The sequence below is a fragment of the Alosa alosa genome, chromosome 1, assembly GCF_017589495.1.
Source record: "Alosa alosa isolate M-15738 ecotype Scorff River chromosome 1, AALO_Geno_1.1, whole genome shotgun sequence".
Lineage (NCBI taxonomy): Eukaryota > Metazoa > Chordata > Actinopteri > Clupeiformes > Clupeidae > Alosa > Alosa alosa.
In genome coordinates this window covers 2494768-2517962 of record NC_063189.1, presented here as the reverse complement: position 1 = coordinate 2517962, position 23195 = coordinate 2494768, and the positions used below count along the sequence as shown (strand labels likewise).

The following is a 23195-nucleotide window of genomic DNA, read 5'->3' as shown; positions in this document are numbered from 1 at the left end:
TTCTTCTTTTTTTTATATGGCGGTTGGCAACCAGCTTTTTGGTGCATTACCGCCACCATCTGGACTGGAGTGTGGATCAAATGGTCATCCTACACTTTCCTAAATTCTTTTAAATAACCCAGTTACCTTCAAAAAAGAAAACAAAAAGGAAAAACAAATTTCACCTGATTCTCTTTGCAGTATATCATTCAAATTTAATGTCATCTGGATTTCACCAAGTTGTGAGATAAATCTTTGTCTGGCTTGATGGTACTCAGGACAAAACATAATTACATGCTCTATGGTCTCTTGACTATTACAATATTCACGCATTCCATCAACATGCTTTTTCATGGTAACTAATGTTCTGTTTAATCCTGTATGTCCTAGCCTCATTCTGGACACCACATCTTCTTCTTGCTTGCTTCTGCATGTATTCCTGCTCCTCCCCACCTTTCCTTGAATACCATGCAGGTGTCTTCCAGACTGTTCGTTATCCCATACAAATTGCCATTTTTCATTTATTTTAGCTTTGATTATACTTTTGACTTCAGCTTTGCTGTATTTAATATTCAACTCTATATCAGACTTCCCTGCTGCTTTCTTTGCACATTTATCTGCTAATTCATTACCTCCTACACCTATATGAGCTGGTACCCATATAAATGTAGTACTAATACCAGACTTAAGCAGATTGTTGGCTAATTGCATTACTTCATATACTATGTCCTGTCTAGACTCAGAGTGACAACGTTTAAGGCTTATTAAAGCTGAGCTAGAGTCTGACGCAATCACAGCTTGCTTAGGTCTATTGCTCTCTACCCACAATAAGGCCATCCATATTCCTATCATTTCTGCTGTGTATACAGCTAAATCATCATTGATTCTCTTTCCAGATTCAATGTTTAATTGAGGGATAACATAAGCAACTCCCATTTTCTTATCAGTCTGCTTAGATGCATCAGTATATAAAATGACTGCTTCTTTATATTTACAAGGATACAAGGATACAAGGAAGTTTATTGTCACATGCATATAGTTACTGGAATGTATTATTGTTAATGGAATATTTGCTCGCAATGTAACTCTGGACCCTGTAATGATCCACTTCAACATCCTTCTTTTCCTCTAATAAGCCCAAGTCTACTGGAACCTCTGACATCAGCCAAGGAGGAACAACAGGATATGCCACTGTAGGGCTTGTTTCAAGAGCACTGATTCCCATATTTATTACCTGTTGTTTTATTGTCCAACCAAAACTTTTAATAAGGTAACTCTCTCTCTCTTGACACTGCCATAAGACTGATTGACTCATGTGTTTTTCACTATGACCCCTTAGATTTGTCCAATACACAAGAGACAGCTGGTCTCTTCTAAGATAGAGAGGCATCTCTCCCATCTCTACCTGGACTGCTGCCACTGGCGTGGTCTTAATTGCCCCACAGCATAGCTTCAAACCTTGGTTCTGAATTACATCTAGTTTCTTAAGTGATGTTTTAGCAGCAGACCCATACACTACACACCCATAGTCAAATACAGATCTCATCAGCCCTGTATAAATGGCTTTTAAAGCAGGTCTACTTGCTCCCCATTCAACTCCACGCAGACACCTCATCACATTCAACACTTTCTTGCATTTCTCAATTTGACAGCGCCTGGTCACGGAATTGTTTTTTAAAGAGTTTTTATTTTATTTTATTGATAACCATGAACAAGCATGGCACTTTTTTCACACATAAACACATTTACAATGGTTGAGCAAAAGAAAAAAGACAGAGAGCAGGTCTGGACCTCAGCTCAAATTTAGTTAATAAAGAGATTAGGTCAAGGCTCTTTTATCTTTTACAAACCTTGCACAAAAGGTTGAATTCATTCTTCCAATGGACCATACACAGTTCAGTTTTAAAGTAGCTAAATTTGTGAAAGAAATCCCAAATCCCCAAGACCCAAATCAAATGAAGAATAAAGGTAAAATTATGGCCGCTGTATTAGATTAATTGTCGAAAACACAGAATTAAAGAAAAACCTTGTCTAATGGCAATTAATTGGCCTGATGACTTTTTTCTTTTGAACCAATGCCAAAAGGTCAGCATAGGCCACACACATTATTACACACATCAGACATTATTATTGGCTAACAGGGGTGTTCATTATGTCCAGATTTTTTCCATGCAGAGTGTTCATGGGCTAATGCATCATTTACCAAACTTGGGGTGTGTTTCCCAAAACCATAGTTGCTAACTTAGTTAGCAACTTTGTTGGTTGCAATGCAATTTCCCATTGCCAGCCAACTAAGTTGCTAACAGGTTAGCAAGTATGGTTTTGGGAAACGCACCGTTGGTCGGGACCCCATGTGGGCCTGAAATTCAAACGGGGTCGCCGAGATACTGGGTATCTTACAATTGACTACAGTACGTTACATAATAATATACATACAATAAATAAAAAAAATATTAAAAACCCCATGATCCAAGTTAAGTAATGGATCCTTCATTATAATCTAAGTAAAAATAAACTTAGACAGCCTGCATGAGATGTTTGATGGAATTATGCTTGATCAATTTTCGAAACAATGTAGCAAAACAACCAGGCTTGCAAAGAAAATTTGGGGGAAATTGAAGAACTGCTCTCGTCTGGATGTTACAGCAGAGATGGGTTGCACTCTCTCTCTCAACATGTGAATGATTGGAGTCGCTAATGTTTTGTGACATCAAAATAGGGTCACCTACCAAAAAAGCTTGGGAAATGATTGGCATATGTTCACATGATGATGAGCTGCGGTGAAAGATCGGTAGCCTATTGGCTATGACTACCTAAAACCGTTTTGATAAAGAAACTGTGTCAATTTAAAAATAGCCCCTAGCCTATTTCATAAGCCTGTACAAAAGTGCATTAGTTTCCTCAAAATTCTACCCCTGGCCTATTTCATGAGCCTGTACAAAAGTGCATTAGTTTCCTTAAAATTCCACGACATACCTCACTTTGCCTCAGCACACCAGTTGAGAACCACTGGGCTACAATCTCTTTAGGTAGCTCTTTAGGTCTCTGAAGGAAAATAAAGCATATTAAATATACAAAATTAAACATATAAACATATTTTCCCAGAAGTCATATGATACAGTATTTAGGCTACTGTAGCAAATAAATACAGTTTTAAACAAGTGATCTGTGGCCACATAGTCAGTCATGATCTGCCTTGAAATGTGTGGTTTTGGATGGGTTTTCATCTGTGGTTTGAGTTTCTGTAGCACTAAACATCAGGAACCCGTAGTCTACTCCTTCATTTCTGGGTGAAGAATGTTCAGTGATGGCTTTCTCTGTGCCACTGCTGTCAGCTGTGAGACATGGCCCTTCCCCAGAACTGTCTTCAACTGAAAGGGTCTGGATGCTGGTTTCCATTAAGTCTTTGGCACTGAGCACCAGGTACTTTATTGCCTCCTCATCTTTGCTTTCTGTTGTGTCTTGTGGTGTAGTCATGGCCGCCTCACCACCACTGGTGCTTGGCAGAGGATAGTTAGGTGTCTCTTGGCCACCAGACGGTGACGCTGGCTCAGATTCTCTGTCATTAGCAGTGAACATGAGGTAGTTAAGTCCCTCTGCGCTGACCACTTGGGTAAGGCCATCCCCTGGGCTCTCATCTTTATCCACACCTTTGCACTCTTCATCTGAAACAAACATCACGTCATCTACATAATAGTAGGTATGTATATGTGAAGAGATGGTGGTGTGATGAAGCGATACACTGGCAAAAATGAAATCTAACCAATATTTGGTATTGTTTTAGTATGAAGAGCCTTACCTAGCGCTCTCTCAAAAGATCATTTTGACTTAATTTAAGAAGAGTTTGATTTATTTTAAGGAGTCTTATCATGACAAATGTACTTAATGCAGTGGCAGATAAACTTTAACACAGCTTAAAATAAGTCAAACTCTTCTTAAATTAAACCAAATGATTTTACAAGAGAGTGCTAGGTAAGTCTCTTTACTAAAAACAATACCACATAGATTTTTTGATCTTGATATAAGATTAATAACACTGGGTTAGATTGTATTACATAAGCAGTTTTTGCAGTGTATCTAAATGGGAAGTAATCATTTTATGGGCTAATGATATGCTTGGTAGTTAATGATGCGCTAGTATATATCACACTACACACAAGCACTGAAATATATTATGTGAATAAATCTTACAGAATCATAAAGGTTAGGCTGTTTATCATGTGGCAAGAAAACAAATTTACTTTCCACTATAAATGCTTACCATCCTGGAAACCATAATTCACTATTCCTTTTGACCCATCTTGTTCTTCTCTAAGCTGATCCCCCAACTGTCTTAGTTGACTGATTCGTTCTTCCAGGCAGCGAAAGTTTGGCCTATCGCTGGGAGTCTTTGACCAACATGCCAACATTAAGGCATATCTGTCAGAAAACCAAACCAAAACCAAACAAGACAAACAGAGAACATTTCTGTTCATGATTTCAGTAGCCAATATAATTCATTCTCCAGGTTATGGACAACTACAGGTATCAGGAAGAAGATATTAGTGTCTATTATGTACGTATACAGGGATATTAATAAGCAGGTTTCTCTGTGTTCATGTAAACATCATATCCCAAAATATGATAAAGTCAGGATAAGCCCCATAACCAGGGTACTAAAGTGCATGTGAACACCATCCATCAGGAAAACTCACAGGCTCTTGGGGCAGTCTGCAGGAGCCGGAAGTCTTCCACCTGAATTGATGTGGTGCATGACCTCGAGGTTGGTCAGGGCAGGATAGGGCTGTTTGCCCAATGAGACAACCTCCCACAAGAGCACCCCAAATGCCCTGGGACAGCAAAGACATGAGGCAGACATGAGACAGACATGAGGCAGACATGAGACAGACATGAGACAGACATGAGGTAGACATGAGACAGACATGAGGGAGGGATGAGACAGACATGAGGTAGACATGAGGTAGACATGAGGGAGGGATGAGGCAGACATGAGGGAGGGATGAGACAGACATGAGGTAGACATGAGACAGACATGAGGGAGGGATGAGACAGACATGAGGTAGACATGAGGTAGACATGAGGGAGGGATGAGGCAGACATAAGGGAGGCAGCACTACAGGAAACAGTGGCCTGTCTTGACAGATTCTCAACCTGTTCACACTGTTTCTGTTTGTGAGGTCTATAGTGGCGTGATCTGTTCCTGGGTCAGTTACTGAGGAAGTTTGAATCTGTGTTGTGCTCTTGCAGCGTCAGCCAGAGTGCGGTGCTTGTTGGTGAATGAATCACTGGGAAACTGCTGAGCTCTTTAGCAAAATAATTAACATATTCTTCTGCATTTCAGTAGACCTACACTTTGTTAGAATTGCAGTGCTTTGTAACAAGTACATGACATTTCAAAACAGGGACAAGTTATTTCTTATTACAGAATTATTTGAACATTTTACACTCACCATACATCTGAGTACTTATTGAACATGCCATCTGTTAGGCTCTCCGGAGGCATCCAGCGAACAGGAAGCAGACCCTCTCCTCTCTTCCTGTAATAGTCCTTCTTGTAGACGTCGCGGGACAAGCCAAAGTCTCCGATCTTAACAACACGTTCGGGGTCTGTGTAGCCTTGGAGAGAGACCAAACAGTTCCGTGCAGCGAGATCCCTGAGTAGAGCGTGTATTTCAATTGCAGTGACGGGAGGCCAACATAGCAGCTAGCAAATATAAAAGCTACAATTATACTCCTTGTATTTATTGCTAGAAATAAAAACACTACATATTATCCCACATCACATTCATTTAATCGTGATGGTATTATGATTATTATCAATAATTGTACTTATTGATATCACACCTGTGCACAAAGTGCATTTTCTCTAAGTAGGCACATCCCTTAGCGACATCCAGGCAGATATCCATCAGATCACCCAGATTAAGAAGTGGCCCATGGTCCTGACATCCATGAATTAAACACAGCAATGAGAATATATTAGCATAACCATATTCCCATACTCATAAACTGAATTAATTAAAAACAGTTTTACTTTCAGACATTTTGTGAGCACGGATGTAATCCCTGTGATATTACTACCCAAGGGGAATCTCATCACATTTAAGCACTGATGGTAATACTGAGTGCCAACCTCATGCATATTCCTGTCAATAACGAGTGAGCATTTTAAAATCAAAATGAAGTAAGATATGGTTGTGAGTGTGTGGGGAGGCACTCACCGGAGCGGGGCGCGCTCCCATGAGGTAGGAGCGCAGGTCGCCCCCCTCCATGAGCTCCAGGATGAGGTACTGCGGCTCATTCAGCAGACACACGCCCAGCAGACGCAGGATGTTGGGGTGGGAAAACTGACTGGGGGAGGGGGAGCAGCATGTTATGAAGGTTGGCTTGTGATCGACACATGCATAAAAACAAACATGCACATTGCGCACACACACACACACACACACACACACACACACACTCCGATAGTTGCACATAAACATTGGGTTTGCATTTATTTTAATTATCATATTAACACTGAACATCAGACAGAAAATAACAACAGGAAATCCCACCGACCTCATCAGATGAGCCTCTTTCAAAAAGTCTGTTTTTTCCTCATCTGTGGCTCCTTGCTGCAGGGTCTGCTCAATAATGGACATCATCATGGTTTGAATGAAGGTCATCGAAATCAAATGTACACTACCATACTCAAACGAATGAAGGTCATCGAAATCAAATGTACACCACCACACCCAAACGAATCATATAAGGTCTTTGGACTGAACTGAACTCAAATTGGATTTTTCATTTTGCAATCCATGTGAATGTGTTCCTTTGTGTTATTTACCTTGACGGCCACCCTTGTGTCTAACTTTAAGTCCACTGAAGGGATCCCTGTTGCAATGCCCTCATAGACCTCCCCAAAAGCACCACTACCCAGAAGCCTTTGCAGTTTTAACTGGTCTCTGGGAAACACAGGGAGTGGGCCAATGTCACAGTGGATGGGCAGGGTTCTGTATGAGGAAAGTAAAGCCATGGTCAAACCCATGGTTAAATATTAGTTCATCATTTATGATTGCACAGGCTGATTACCGGGATGATTGCACAGGCTGATTACCGGGATGAGTCAGAGTCTGACAGCATCCTTCTCACTGTTTAGAGCCTTCTCACGCTCTCATTGCAACCAATCACATCCACTGTTGACATACCAACTTGCCAGCTGACTTTATAACACTGTATGTGATTGTGTGCATGATTCATGCCTATTTATGGTCACCCTTCTAGACAGTCTAGACGGTTCTCCAGCTTCAACATAGGACGTTCCTTCTCACAGCTACAGCCACACCTTGGCAGCCGTGGCCTACTGGTTAGCGCTTCTATACTTTACTTATACTTATACTATACTTATACTTATACACCTTATTTCATCTACATGAGTCCTCTAAATAAATGCCCACTTGCCTGACAGCATAGCAGGCATTCCCCATGCCAACCAGCCCCCTAATCTCCTCCAGTTCCTCATCCGGACACAGTGTGCTCTTTCTGCCAGCTCTCCGCCGGTGCCAAACTAAACGCAGGAGAGAATAGCACAGTCAGCTGAAACATATTATCTGTCGTCTTTCACTAAATTGCCTGCTGCTCAGTAATTACTGTATCTTGTTACTCACTGAAAACAGCAGTGATTATCACAACCAGAAGAACACCTGTCAGCACACCAAAGGCGATTACAACGGCATCTATCTCTGTGGATGACTCTGAAAAGGACAAATAAATTATTCATAAAAATATCAATTCAAACAAATATGTTCAAACTGGTATGAGATAAAAATAGGAATAAAACAGGATAGGAGATGTCTATTATATAATCAGACACATGAAGTTTTATGAATATAGCTCTTACCTGTACCAGGGGAGCGAAGGATTGTAGAGGTAGTGACTCCATTTCCCCAGTAAGTGTAAGGAGTTATGGCCAGACTGAATTGTGTATTTGGAGAGAAGTGTCTCACCTCCAAAACTGGCTCCGTCAGAGTATTTGATGGGGGACAGAAACCTTCCATGCTGTTCTATAGATTAGACGATACTGAATAAGGCCATGCTGAATATTTGCATTAATTTGCATTTGCAATAATCAAACCTTATACTCACACTTACAATACATGTACATGTACACATTATTAATTTCTTCATTTAGGACACGGTTATAGTTATAGTGTATATCTGCTTCACTCAGCATTAGTTTGGGGTATTGATTTTATTACCTGGGCTTTGCCTACAGTTAACCTATAGGAACACATCTATCTATATAATATATCTATCTAATCTGTCTATCTATCTAATCTGTCTATCTATCTATCTATCTATCTATCTATCTATCTATCTATCTATCTATCTCCTGTTATCTGGACTTTCAGTAGCAGTGGCTAGTGTACCCTTTTGTCCTGGTCTGTTCGGGCAGCTGTAAAGCGGCAGACTGCACACAGTAGAACACAGAGCCGTAGTTAACGTGGTTGCTAAGCTCCCATGTGATGCTGAACGCGGTGGCGTTCCCCACCAGCTGGACAGATGCTTCCGGAACCGCCTGAGGTATCACAACAGGAGGGTGCAGAAATCCATCTGAAAATACGCACACGCACGCACACACACACACACACACACACACACACACACACACACACACACACACACACACACACACACACACACACACACACACAAGAGAGAGAGAGTAAATGAAAGCAATTGCTCATTTATGTCATGAATATCTAATCAGTGTGTTAAAGAAATTAAATCTTTAAATGCACACAATATTGTTCTATTAAATAAAATTCAAATTTAAAACGCACGTGCACACACACACACACACACTCACACACACACACATATCAGACTAGATAAACAGCTGTTCAATGACTAGGCACAGGCCCAGTAGATAAGTCCCAGGGAGAGCTGACCTGGTAGGGGTTTGAGCGTGCTCTGTATCAGGGTGAAGGCCGTCAGCGTGTGGGCAGGAGACAGCAGCACACTCTGAGTCTGGTTCAGCTCCTGGAGCCAGAGCCTCTGGTCCCTGTCCAGCCACAGCAGACGGCCGCTGTAGAAGGCTAGCCCAGGGCCGGACACCATGGAGGAACTCCATCTGGGGGTGTCTAGGACGGGGCCATGGAACCTAAAACACACACACAAAACACAAACACACACACACACACACACATAAAAAAACACACACACAAAACACAAACACACACACACACACAAAACACACACACACATAAAACACACACACACACACACATACACATATAAAACACAACACACAAAACACACCCACACATAAAACACACCCATACACACAAACACACGATAAACACACACACACACACACACATAAAATACACGTCCACACATAAAAAACGCGCGCACACACACACACACACGTTGACAGACATGGTGGAGCAGCGGTAACATTACTGCCAGTCAATCGGACGGCTCAAATTCCATTCCCAAATCTGCTGTTGTGTGTCTGTGACACTTTGGTTAAAAGCGTCTGCTAAATACCAGTCAACTTTAACTTCATACATCATACATACACAATTAAATACAACAAAACAGTTATTAAGAATCACATTACCGTACACATAAGCCTGTGAATGCAGGAGGTTTCTAGCACATTACCGTACACATAAGCCTGTGAAAGCAGGAGGTTTCTAGCACATTACCGTACACATAAGCCTGTGAAAGCAGGAGGTTTCTAGCACATTACCGTACACATATTCCTGTTTTTGTTTGTATTTATGTAATGTTCGTAATTTTGTGTAATGTTCTGTTAATTTTTTGTATTTATTTTTCTAGTTAATGTAATCACTCTTTATTTATGTTATTTTCGATCGTTTTTGTGTTATTCTTAGTCCTTTTTTCTGATTAACAAACTCGGCTGACACCATCAACGTCAAGTTAACGTTAACCAGCTTCCATTGGGCTGATGAGCGCCTTGGCTAGCCTGCCTTTTGTCTCTGAAGTCCCTCATCCATCCGTGACGCTGCACATCCAATGTCTGGACGGAGGGATTGCTCAGCAAGGGTGCCTAACTTCAATCTGCAAGAGAGCTGCGGCTGACATGCGAGCTGCCATGCTAGCATCTACCGGTGCCTAGAGTCTGGATTGAGTGCTAAGAAACTCTGATGACAGCGTCAACCATGAAATAACAAACAACAAACGGTCACTGTCTAGGACCACCGAGCTGATAATCAGCAGGGTCGCCCATCACAAATTCGGACTGTCTTGTCCTTCCAGTGCTCTCCAGACTGCCAGTGAATTCTCCGGGTTGGTCAGTTATAAAGAACTTTGCATCGTGAAGACTCAGCTGTGCGCAGTTTTCACACGGATCATCTTAGCCCTTGGACATTTTCAGCCGGTTGGAAATTGGACTAATTTTATTTTTAATTTTTATTTATTTTATTTATTAATTTGTTTGTTGTATGTCTTGCATGTCTTGGTGTCACGGGTAGCCTATGCTGGCGACTACGCCGCTCCGTCCGGCATCTATTGTCTTTGTTAGTCTGTGTCAATGACAATGTCTTATATGTGGAGCGCTTTGGGTTGCACTCTGTGCATGTTAAATGCGCTATACAAATAAATCTGACTTGACTTGACTTGACTTGATAAGCCTGTGAAAGCAGGAGGTTTCTAGCACATTACCGTACACATAAGCCTGTGAAGGCAGAAGGTTAAAAACATTGCTGCTCATTTTATGAGTAGAGGATGTGAAGGATTCTAACCTGTGTTTCAGCAAATCCGTTCTGTGCAGGTGCAACATGAGTCCATCCTGCACGAGCCAGAAGAGGGAGCCTTCAGTCAGGTCAAGGGTCATCCCAACCACCTGAGGGGGGCAGGAACATTTACAAACAAACAACACTAAATAATACTAGTTACAGACTTCAGAAAGTTACAGACTTCAGAAACTCTCTTTTTGCCTTTTTAAGGCAGATATTTCATTGTATATGCAATGTGATGAAAATGCACAGTATAACACATTTAATACTGTATGTTGTATGTATTGACTGCATTAATTGCAAGGATTGAATACACATTATAATTCCTTGATGCTGACTGTTTGTGTGTGTGTGTCTGTGTGTGTGTGTGTGTGTGTGAGAGAGAGAGTGTCTCTTTATATCTCTCTCTCTCTCTCTCTGTGTTTGCTGTAGTTCTGATAAACAGTCTGTGTTGTGGATGTGGTGTGTGTGTATGTGTGTGTGTGTGTGTGTGAGAGAGAGAGAGTGTCTTTTTATCTCTCTCTCTCTCTCTCTCTCTCTGTTTGCTGTAGTTCTGGGGCCGTATTCACAAAGAATTTTAAGGCTAAAAGTAGCTCCTAAGTGGCGAATTTAGGAGCAACTCCTAAAAATAATGGGCGTGTCACTCCTAACTTTAGGACTCCTAATTTTTTTCACTAAAAGTAATTCACGAAGCATTTTAGATCTAAAAGTAGCACCTAAGTCTGGGACAGCTTAAAAGAAGTCAAGAGGACTCCTAACTCACTAAGACCTATTCACAAACAGCTTTTTGTGTCATTTCACGTTGCAATGTTTTGAAATGCGTCGCAACTGCAACACATGAGTAATGACGTCATCCATAGCAACGAAGACTCACCCTTAGTTTAGGAGTTGTCATTTTTCCTTACTAAGAGTAGGTCTGAAAGGCTTTGTGAATAACTTTTAAGAGAAAACTCCTAGCTAAAATCTTTTAGTGCGATTTAGGAGTACTCCTAGCGGTAATATAAAAGGCTTTGTGAATACTGTCCCTGATAAACAGTCTGTGTTGTGGATGTGGTGTGTGTGTGTGTGTGTGTGTGTGTGTGTGTGTGTGTTGTGGATGTGGTGTGTGTGTGTGTGTGTGTGTGTGTGTGTTGTGGATGTGGTGTGTGTGGAGGCCAGTCTCTCTACTCTACCTGCTGGCCAGAGAGCAGGCCCAGCCCCTGTATGGTGACGCGGCCCTGTCCATTCAGCCTGGCGCTCTCCACAGACCGATCTGAGCTCCAGTACACAAAGGCCCGCAGGGCGTCCACCACCAGACCCGTGACGACACGGCCGCTCCGCACCACCACTTCCTGCTCCGGAGAGGTTGGACGTCCTCGGCAGATCTGTGGAGATTTTTTTTACCTTTTATGACTCTCTCATTTCCTCTGGTCTCTGTTGGCTGTGTTCCGCCCCAGTCACCGACATCTGATGCTTGATTTAAACAACACAACACGGCTGCCCTACCACATGAGAATGCCTTATGCTTTTTTTTCCCCTCACAGAATCATCATCGTCATCTGCTGCTGATATCCTGCAGCTGCAGCAGCTCTGCAAAGTTATTGTGAATTGGCAGAGATTTAGGTCTACTGTAGGACTAGGCTAGACTGCACCTAAAGATTTAGGTCTACTGTAGGACTAGGCTAGACTGCACCTAAAGATTTAGGTCTACTGTAGGACTAGGCTAGACTGCACCTAGAGATTTAGGTCTACTGTAGGACTAGGCTAGACTGCACCTAAAGATTTAGGTCTACTGTAGGACTAGGCTAGACTGCACTTAGAGATTTAGGCCTACTGTAGGACTAGGCTAGACTGCACCTAGAGATTTAGGTCTACTGTAAGACTAGGCTAGACTCAGGGACGGATTAAACAAATATGGGCCCCTGTGCACAATATCAAAAAAGGCTCCCCCTCCCCCTGACCGCGACGCGCGCGTGCAGCCAGCACTTCTCTCTTTGCTGTCGCTGTGCAGGCTGGTGCACAATTGCACACAATGAAAATGTAGTACATTATGTCATATATTATAACTCAGGCCCACACAGAAATGAATTCCAGCAGCTGTTTTTATTATTAGGCTGTAATCTCCCTTTGCTGTCCACAGCAGTCTACAGCAACATTTTTCACTAAACGGATCGGACACAGTTGTCATATCTGACGGACCGGTAGCAGGGACGTTGATAGTATTTTGTGAGAGGTGGTGCTGATCATATTATGGGGGGTTCGGGGGTGTCTCCCCCTGGAAATTTTCGAAATTCTGGCTGTTAAATATACCCTTTTAACGCAGTTTGGAAGGGGCATACAAACTTTAACAGAGCAAGCAGGGCCCGTTTTCTGTCTGACTCAGGTGACGTGAACATTGGCTACCTGCATGATAAGGTTTTCACTTCACTGCTGCTTGACACTACCTTGCATGCAGACATATTTCACGATAACAGTGGAGATGTTAGCAAAGCTATAGCGTTTGGTAAATGGAGATGCAGATCATCTCCCTAATTAATTTCTTTTGCTAACAGCCCACATTATGCTCACTCCAGCGAGACGAAGTGAAATAAGTGTAGGCCTATCTGTCATCGGCATCGCCATAGGCTATTTGCTACGATATAAGCTACTGTTAGGCCTACAACAAGTCGCGATTTATTAGGCTATTCAATCGCTATGCTGTTTTCATGAACATTGCAGGAATCCACTTCATTCACCCACGAGTGGGTCAGTTTCACTTTCGCAAACACATTGAATGAGCACTCATAGCTACCACTTCCACCTAATGTTATGCCTCTATATTTTATGAATTAAGAAGTATTTATTGATCAGGAAAACATTTAGTTTATTTTTCTTTCGGTCCGCGGTTCCATAACACCATTCAGTTGTGCCGCAAATTAACAGACAGAAGCACCGGGCATAATCTAGCCTAAATTCATGGCAATTTTTTTTTAAATCCGAGGGCCCCTACTGGCTGAGGGCCCCTGTGCACGTGCACACTTGGCACAAGCCATGATCTGTCCCTGGCTAGACTGCACCTAGACTGCAGGTGGAATTGACAGAGAGATTTAGGTCTACTGTAAGACTAGGCTAGACTGCACCTAGACTGCAGGACTTGCCAAGTCTGGTGCTGGCCTGAGACGCAATAAGAACTAAGAATAGCCTCACACTCCCTCCTTCCTTCACACAAGGATGCCACGAGATGCCAATCTCTATTTATTTCCTGTTGCCGCAGTAGAAGCAGGGCTTTTGCTATGATAGAGAGAAGAGGCTTGCTGTAGGAAACTAGACAAGTGTCCAGGCTACAGCTGGTTTCTCAAACAGATTTGGTACAAATTCAGAGAAGTACAATAGAGAACAGCAATGCAGAACTACAATAACAACAGGTCTACCAGTCCTCACATCCATTCCCTCATATTGTAAAGATGCTTCTGTATGTCACACATTGTTCATTTCCTGTAGTTGCAGCAGATACTAGGGGTCTGTCCGAAACAGAAGGGAGCTGTCTGCTGTCTCGCTGCCTTCAGCTCTCTAACGAGTCACTTGCCGTAGCAGGCATCAAGGTACCAGCTACGAACTTTGTTTCGGACAGCCTAGTAAGATAGCAACACGAAACACCGTTGTCAAGATACCAGAAAGCAGAATAATGTAACGTTCGACTTCAGCAATAGCTGCTCACAATTAAATAGAATTTTGGACGTTGAAGGCAGCATGAAGGATACATCTACGCTGCCTACAAAATTCAGCAAAACAGAGGTATCTTGAAAGGCAGCATTTCACAGAAATATTTGATTCAGACATGCGTCGATGCCTCGCTCCCCTGTTAGATATCTTAAAAGGCAGCATTTTTTCCCATTCCGAACACAGCCTAAGTGTACTGTATCACAATAGAGAAGACCCAGATCACAGTTCAACTCTGAAAAACTGATCTGATTCAGAGTCACATTGAAAGGATGTGTTCTGTAACTTTGTTGAATTAAGAATGAAATGTACAGTACTGTATGCAAGCTCTTTGCCACAGATTTATCACACAAGTATATGTATATGACAAGTGTGATTTCTATTTATTTTTCAACAGACCTTTTCTACATGGGCAGAAAGACACAGCCCCTGTCAGCAGACAGACAGCACCATACTGCTACCATACTGCACCATACTGCTTCTACGGCCTGGAATATGAAGTAACGTGTTGAGTCGTGTTGAGATAGATCAGTTTGGACGCAAATATTCTTGAAACGATGCCAGGGAAGATGGGGGGGGATTGTTTTGGTACGTGTGGACGTGGCCTAAACCTACCTGCGTGGAGTTGCAGCTCCAGTAGAGGTGGGTGCCCAGCCAATCAAACGCCACAACCTCAGCATTCACTGCGCCTGGCACTGCTGTGGCGTTCAGACCAGTCATGCCGTCCTTCAGCTCCAGGAAGCTGATGTGTCCACTGCCGTCCACCCAGTAGACCATGTCGTTGTACCAGTCCATGTCTGTGAGATGCCAAAGGATTCTCTAAATGGTGGTAATGCTTTTCTAGATCACATACTGTGTATTGGAGACACTCCAGAGAGCAGTTTTTTTCCCTATAAAATACTCTCAAGTGCTTAAACCTGCTTGTGTCAGCTCTAATGAGTTTTCATAGATGTATGGGGAAATGTGACAGCGTCTGCACTTTTGTAGTGTGTGTGTGTGTGTGTGTGTGTGTCTGTGTGTGTGTGTGTGTGTGTGTGTGTGTGTGTGTGTGTGTGTGTGTGTGTGTGAGTGTGTGTGTTTGTGTTTTGTGTGTGTGTTTTTTGTGTTGTGTATGTGTTTGTGTGTGTGTGTGTGTGTGTGTGTGTGTGTGTGTGTGTGTGTGTGTGTGCTACCTCTCACTGCTGTAACATTGTAAGCCAGAGATTCGGTAAAGTCGTATCCATCCAGTTCTTGCTTCCAAAGGCCGTTGTTGCTTGCAGCAACTATGTATGGGATATTACTCTCTAAGAACAAAAATAAGAATAAAAATAAATGAAATGAAAAATGTATAACATTTCCCTAATGAAACCATCTATCTAAGAAATGTCTCAAAAGTACATGTTTGCTTTGATACAGCATTTCAAATAAGGACATTGTAGAATCCCACAACACCAGCATCTGAGGGAGACTTTCCACCAACCCACCGTTCTGCAGTGTGGTTCCCTCAAACAAAACCGATGAGGACTGGCCTCCTGGGGACTTGGCCCTCAACGAGAGAGTGTAGCGCCGGGAGCTCTGCAGATCGGTCACCTCCATCTGTGTAGTGGTGATATTACTGTAGGTTCTGACCACAGAACCACTTGTGGACGCTGTGACAGTGTAGGTCCAGTTCTGCCACGCAGATGGGCCTGATTGATATGAACACAACAAGCACATTAGTAAAACAAACAATCCAGTACTTCAACGTTATCATCAAATTCATTCATTCATTCAAGTTATAAATTAATCCAAATATTACTTCATGGCAGAAACAAAACAAACTCAAAATAAAAAATAGTATAGTATCCTGCCATCATTATGGGTCCAAGCAGTGCAGCTGTGGGAACCCTATTGTTTATGTTCTCATTATTATTATTATTTTCATTTGTTTTTTTCCAAGTGATACCAGAGGGTAGTTTCCACTAGCGTTAGCATTAGCATTACTCGGCTTCACTCACTCGCTCCCATTCTTAGCTGTGGCTCCCTCCACCTGAGATTAGCCCTCCTGGATCCGAAGAGGGCGGTCAGGTCCGTGGGCTTCCTGGGCACTGGGTACGGCTGCGACGAGGGACTGCTGTAGAGGAGGTTGTCAAAGCCCCCATGAGGTGGACTGGCTGAAGGCACAGTCCATCAGGTACTGGTTAAACCTAACCAGGCCATCAAGACTCACTTGCTGCCAGAGCTGTAGACCATCGGTGAGCATGACTTGGCTGTCCTCGTACGCCAGACTCCGCACAGTGTCCACAACTTTGATGTCCGACAGCAGGATGGCGGGCACTGAGCCATCCAGTGACGCAGTGGACAGGGAATGGATCTCCTTCTGGAAGTACAGTAGCTTCCTGCTTTGGACGCTGACCACAAAGTCATGTAGTGAGGTACTGTGGATGACCAAACCCGTGTTCAGACTGGCCTCCCCTGCGAGCTTTGGCAACACAGCGCGATATATCCCATCATGAAACAGTAAGAAGAGCCACCTACGAATAGGAAAGGAATTCATATGCATATTAGTATAATGATCATTTATGGCGCTTAATAAATTGATTACTAATACTACATGATCTATATAAGCATGCGGTTGTTACAGGATGCATCTGAAGCAAGGTCAGTGTTGTTATTAATTTGTAATAATGTATAGGCTACAATGCATACGAAGATGTATTAAACATTAACTACCCCTAGTCCATTTCGATTGTTATCTCAGAACTACCATAATGGTGTGTCCTTTACTGAAACATTTTAGTCATACACAGCAAATACTGTATGTTGTGTGAGCTGAGACTGTGATGGGCAACTGGAGATAATACAGGGAAGAAGGGTAGCAGTGAGGGTAGAGAGGGCAAATGTAAGAGCCATGCTCCTACTGATGACGATGTTGATGTGGTGGTGGTGATAATGATGATGATGATGACGATGTTGATGTGGTGGTGGTGATAATGATGATGATGATGACGATGTTGATGTGGTGGTGGTAAATGCAGCATCGATAGTAATAACAATGATATAGTGATGTCACTGATAATGATGATGGTGAAGATGATGATGGTGATGATGATGATGATGGTGGTGATAATGATGGTGATGATGGTGATGATAATGATGATGGTGATGATGATGATGGTGATAATAATGATGATGATGGTGATGGTGGTGGTGGTGATGGTAACGGTGGTGGTGGTGATGATGGTGAGGGTGATAATAATAATGATGATGATGATGATGGTGATGATGATGATGGTGATAATAATGATGATGATGGTGATGGTGGTGGTGGTGATGGTAACGGTGGTGGTGATAATAATAATGATGATGATGGTGATGGTGATGGTGGTGGTGGTGATGGTGATGATGATGGTGGTGATAATGATGGTGATGGTGGTGGTGGTGATGGTGATGGTGGTGATGGTGATAATGATGATGGTGATGATGATGGTGGTGATGGTGGTGGTGATGATGGTGAGGGTGATAATAATAATGATGATGATGGTGATGGTGATGGTGATAATGATAATGACGTGATGGTGGTGGTGGTGATGATGATGATGGTGGTGGTAACATATATACAGCAGTGACTGTACTGATGACGATCATGTGCTCTATCAGCATGCTCTTACCCATTATATGGATCTGCTTTGATCCTGGTTGGAAAGCCTGGACTGGAGAGCTGGAGATGAACTGGATCTGAACAGTTCTCCAAACCACAGCGAAACACCTGCACCCAGAGGTTTTACAACTCACATATGAGTCACACTTAGCCAACATCAAGTATGTATTAACCACACAAAAATGATTGTAGCCATACAATCATTCATATTAATAGAAAAACTGAGCAAAGGTAAAGGTTGGGATGATGTTCTCACACAATTACTGTGTTACATAATTATGATATAGTATGGCTGCAAGATAACAGAGTGTGTGTTTTAAAGGTTTAACCACAAAATCTTTCTTTATTTGTGCCTTCAAAAACGAATCATACAAGGCTGGAACTTTGGCTGTGAACATTTTGTGCAGCTAGGACAGGGCCAGTCGGAAATGAAGAAGAGTTTCTCATAGGGCCAGTCAGAAATTAAGAAGAGTTAGAGAACAGCTCCTTACCTTCCCTCCAGAGATGTAGAAGAGTTTCTCACAGAGGACAGCTCCTTACCTTCCCTCCAGAGATGTAGAAGAGTTTCTCACAGGGCCAGTCGGAAATGAAGAAGAGTTTCTCATAGAACCAGTCAGAAATGAGGAAGAGTTTCTCACAGAGGACAGCTTCTTACCTTCCCTCCAGAGATGTAGTAGAGTTTCTCATTGAGCCAGTCCACACACAGCCCCGTGACCTCTTGGGTGGAGGAGTGCAGTAGCCTCAGGTCAGAGGGGTTGCTAAGGTTACCCGCAAGTTTTGACCAGATGTGCACTCCCTCTGAGAAATACAGCTGCCCAGAGCTCTGGTGGATGGACACACCTGTAATGCATGTTTATATTAAAAACAACTTGATCACGTTAGAATTCATTAGGATGCAAGAAATGTGAAATAGGACAGAGTGGTTTTACAGTTTGACAACCATATACTGAATAAAGCACTATATCAATTTCCTTTTCATTTTCCTCAAAATAGAGAGGAATAGGCAGAACAACTGATGCTGAACAGATCTAGAGAGAGAAAGTCACAAAGGAGTGTGAGTAAGGGAGAGATTGAGGCAGAGACCTGTGATATTAAATTCGATGAGTGCGTCAGAGAGACAGTCTGCAGGTAAATAGAAGTCATCAGCCTCCTTCTTCCTGAGGGACTTCAGTCTGGATACTATCATCCAGCGGTAGCCTCTTTGCTCTGCACCACAGAGAAAGACACACATTGCACTCTGATTGGACCAATAGGTTGACATCTTTGTGTTCTGACGACAAGGATTACCAGCCTGTCACAGTTATTACAGACAGTTGGTTTTAGTTTCTTATTGGTGTCAGCTCACCGTCTCTCTCTGGTGTTGTGACTGTGGTCTGTGCTGCTGGACCCTGCCCCTCTCTGTTCACCGCAGCTAAAGACACACTGCAACAAATACATATAGTACATACGCATTTTAGCCAATGGCAAGATATCACCATGGATTCATTTCAGCGGGGTTCTAGTATTCCATGTTTACAGTAATTAAATGAATCCAGATATTCTTTAAAAGAACGCTTATTTTACAACAATCTCGTCAAACCAGTGAATAAAAAAACACATTCATCATATTTTTTTATTTCACCGTCACACTGGTGAACAACAATAATAATAATAATTAAAAAAAAACATTCTTCTTGACAACATTTGTGCATTGTGTATCGCGATGTACAATCTCATTTTTATCTGAGAGAAAACTAAAAATGTTTTTTAAAAAATCTCAACTCTACCTGTATGTTGTGTTTGGAGTGGAAGGGAAGATGGTGGCTGTGAGAACGTCTCCTCCCGTGGTCATGCTGATCGTGTCCTCGTGGCTGGTGAGGTTGATGTTGTAGCCCACTAGGGGGCCTTGGGGGTGGACAGGGGGAGACCAGCTGAGCTCCACGCTGTCACTGGACACGCTCTCAACACTCTCAAGCACTGGGGCGCTGGCAGGGGCTGGACAACAAAAAGGGGCTTTGATTTACTGTGCTATCAATAACGTTACAAAAACATTGCCCTGTCTAGAGCTGATGGCAAGTCCAAGAAGCTATTTTTTCCCTACTGTAAGTCTGTAACAAGAGAATAAGACAGAGAGGAACTCCAGTCTCTCTGGGGAATGCAGGAATTGAAACATACTGCATTGCAAAACATTTCACACAATCATGACATTTTAACAATAATATATATTACTTAAATATGGTCTCACACTTTCATGAGTTCAGCTTTAGTGAATGTCCATCTGGACGATAATCAACAGTTCATTAAGTTCAAGAGTTCACAGTTCATCATCTAGAGTTTGTTGATTCCATGAGTTCATTCCTGACATACCTGTAACAATAGCAAACCGATTAAAACTGAGTACCTCCATATGGCTGTGTCTGATACAAGGTGCTTTCAGGAGAGGAGATGAGCTGTTGGCAAACCACCACCCAAATCCTGAACTTATACCATGAGTAGGGCTGCAGCTTGTTGACTGTGAAGGGTGGTGCTGTTGTGTTCTAAGAGGTTTCAAGAGAGTTCAGACAAAACAAAACAAACAAATAGATCAACAAACAATTCTTTAGTTAATGTGTTTTCCTACACTTACTGTAAAGATGTGGTATTGTATTCAAATGGTCAAAGAGAAATGCTTTATGCAAACCTCTTTGTATGTCCAGACTCCTGATAGGCTGGGGCCAGTCCACTGTGGCATGTACACCACATCTGATTGGTCAAGAGACTTCCAGGACAAGGTTATGTTGTGGGTTCCAATAGCTAAAGCGAAGGGAGCCGATGGCTGACACTCTACAGAAAAACAAAACAAAATTACTTGAGTTCAGATAACTCAGACTTTTGCTACCAAGAACGAACAGATATTCATATGTTATGATGAAGGTCTAGTAGTTGGTTCCAATGTTATAACATAGTCATCACTTACCAGAGCAATGTGTTTCATTCCCATCTTTGCAGCCATCACTGTGAGTCTAAAATTCAGAGCACTGGTTTCAGTCAAACATATTAAAATATATCTAACTTCAATATAACTAAACAAGTAGTGAAGTAAAAATAAATAATAATAAACACAATTACACATAGCCTACACATACATACCCAAATGTTCTGAGGTAGAGTTGTTTGACCTGACACGCATTTAGAATGCGGACAGAAGAAGACAAAAAGCACACTTAAAAAGCTGAGCCTCAGCACCGACACACTTCTCCCAGTGCTGTCCATGTCATGCTCTTACGTTCTCCACGATTACGCCACTTTCAAACGCTGATTCTTCTGTTCCTTAGAGAACATACAAACCGACCACACAGCTACTTCTCGTTCCTTAAAGAACATACAGACCAACCACACAGCCACCCTCAGCCAAAACTGTGGCAATCAGTCTGTTGTTCCTCCTGTGTAAAACAGTCCCAGCTGAAAAGAACCTGTCTCAGCAGATCAAAGGCGCTCTGATGTTGCGTAGCAAGCAATGCAAGAGGATTCTCTGGACGTGTGAAGGTTGTAACTGCTGAGGAAAGCCAGCATGAGTAGGCTAATGGCAGGAATGAACTGTGGACTCTGCAACTGAGAGACCAAGGAAGCTGTTATCTTTATGACTGTAGACATATGATTCAGTAGAATGTGTTTCTGTTTGTTCATAAGTTAAAATTTAATTGAATTCCTTTGTTACCCAAAGGCCGTTATAAAAGGACTAATAATGACAAAGTAGGCCTAAAGCCTCTCAGAGGCAAAGAAAAGACTAATGATGGTCGACCTCTAACTAGGTTAACAACCACTCAGAAATGATTACACTGTAAACCCCAACAGGTTCAATGAACTCAAAATATTTGATGAAACTGATTACCTCAAAATATTTAGCTATGTTAAAAAATATTTTAAGTAATTTCTACTTAAAATTAGACTTTTTTAATGCTCAAAATCTTTAAGGACAAGGATAAAATTAAAAAGAATAATGTGAGAAATAGATGTTTTAAGTTATTGTTGTCAGACAAGCTCTTAAGACTCCAAATCTTTGAGAAAATGAACAACATTAAAACAAATAATTTCAACAAACATTTTAAGTAATTACTACTCTAAACTAGAAGTTATTCACACTAATTTTTTTAGGAAGTTGATGAACTGAAACATAACTAGATGTACCGCATAGCGGTACAAAATATGACCGCCGCTCAGTCCTGTACATCCATTCCGCGAAAATAAATCACACTTCAATTTGTCTCCATCTTTTACTCCATCCCCCATTCTTGAAACTTTTGTGTATGCTTGTTTGGCATGCCTGAGTGTGTGTGTGCGGCTGCACAGAAAGTAGCCTACTGGTGCTGAAAAGGTGAATAGATTGTAGAATAGCCAAAGAAGATGTAGCATTGTTATAAAACCTTTAAAATCTCTAAACAATCACAAGTAGGGTAGGTCATCACAGTTCATCCATTGCAACTGGATTGATGAAAGGTCACTTACACCTGTAGGCTACATTGTATTTGGGAAAAGCAAAAGGTATCAGCATAATGTTATTTATTTATTTATTTATTTTTTATGTATTTATAAACAAAAACATCTCTGTCAGTTCCATGCCGTTTTCAACAGCTATCAAAAACAAAGGTCCTTTTTGGATGGATGGATTTTTTGTGAATGTTTCTTCTTCTACATAAGATTTTAGTCATCTTTAGTTCATGTAATACTTTATTGTCAATGCACAAATTAAGTAACAGTAGTCTGAAACGTTATTGTTAATGCACAAATTAAGTAACAGTAGTCTGAAACGAAATGCTGTTTTACATCTAACCAGTGGTGCAAATAACTGACATGTCCAAATGGGCCTTGATGAAATGCGTCGCTAGACTGTTCATACACATTTTAACGGGCCAAAGTTGAAGAGCTTTTGTCCGTTATTGTTCGTGTAAAATATAGGCTGATTCATGTTCCCTTGCATTGTGTAACTGAGGTCCATGGCTAGTCTGGCTTTCATCAGACCAAGCTCAATCTTTTAAGAAATCAAAAAATAAATAGCGGGCAGATCAGGCTGGGTTCACCCAGCCTAGTCCATAGGCACCCGATATTGTTTAATTTTCAGATTGAGATATACACGCTCTGGCTATTCTAAATGCAAAAATGCATTAGGGAGTTATGACAAAACTGTAACTAACAAACTAGATCCTAATAGA

General features: G+C 41.9%; 1 protein-coding gene across 1 annotated transcript; it reads right to left on the bottom strand.

Annotated features, from left to right (window-relative positions):
• Window positions 1-1646: 1646 nt before the first annotated feature.
• On the bottom strand, window positions 1647-21555 carry ros1 (c-ros oncogene 1, receptor tyrosine kinase). The gene is given in 29 exon segments (XM_048252433.1): window positions 1647-3644; window positions 4241-4398; window positions 4674-4808; window positions 5430-5633; window positions 5824-5921; window positions 6201-6330; window positions 6541-6605; window positions 6812-6977; window positions 7426-7531; window positions 7632-7718; window positions 7865-8027; window positions 8394-8434; window positions 8916-9127; window positions 10737-10837; window positions 11903-12094; window positions 15024-15205; window positions 15581-15691; window positions 15872-16075; window positions 16385-16535; window positions 16537-16900; window positions 18038-18135; window positions 18683-18867; window positions 19111-19233; window positions 19373-19449; window positions 19794-20001; window positions 20408-20543; window positions 20687-20829; window positions 20963-21008; window positions 21136-21555. Coding segments are annotated over 29 exon segments (4494 nt in total). The 5' UTR covers window positions 21259-21555; the 3' UTR covers window positions 1647-3159.
• Between the last annotated feature and the right edge of the window lie 1640 nt (window positions 21556-23195).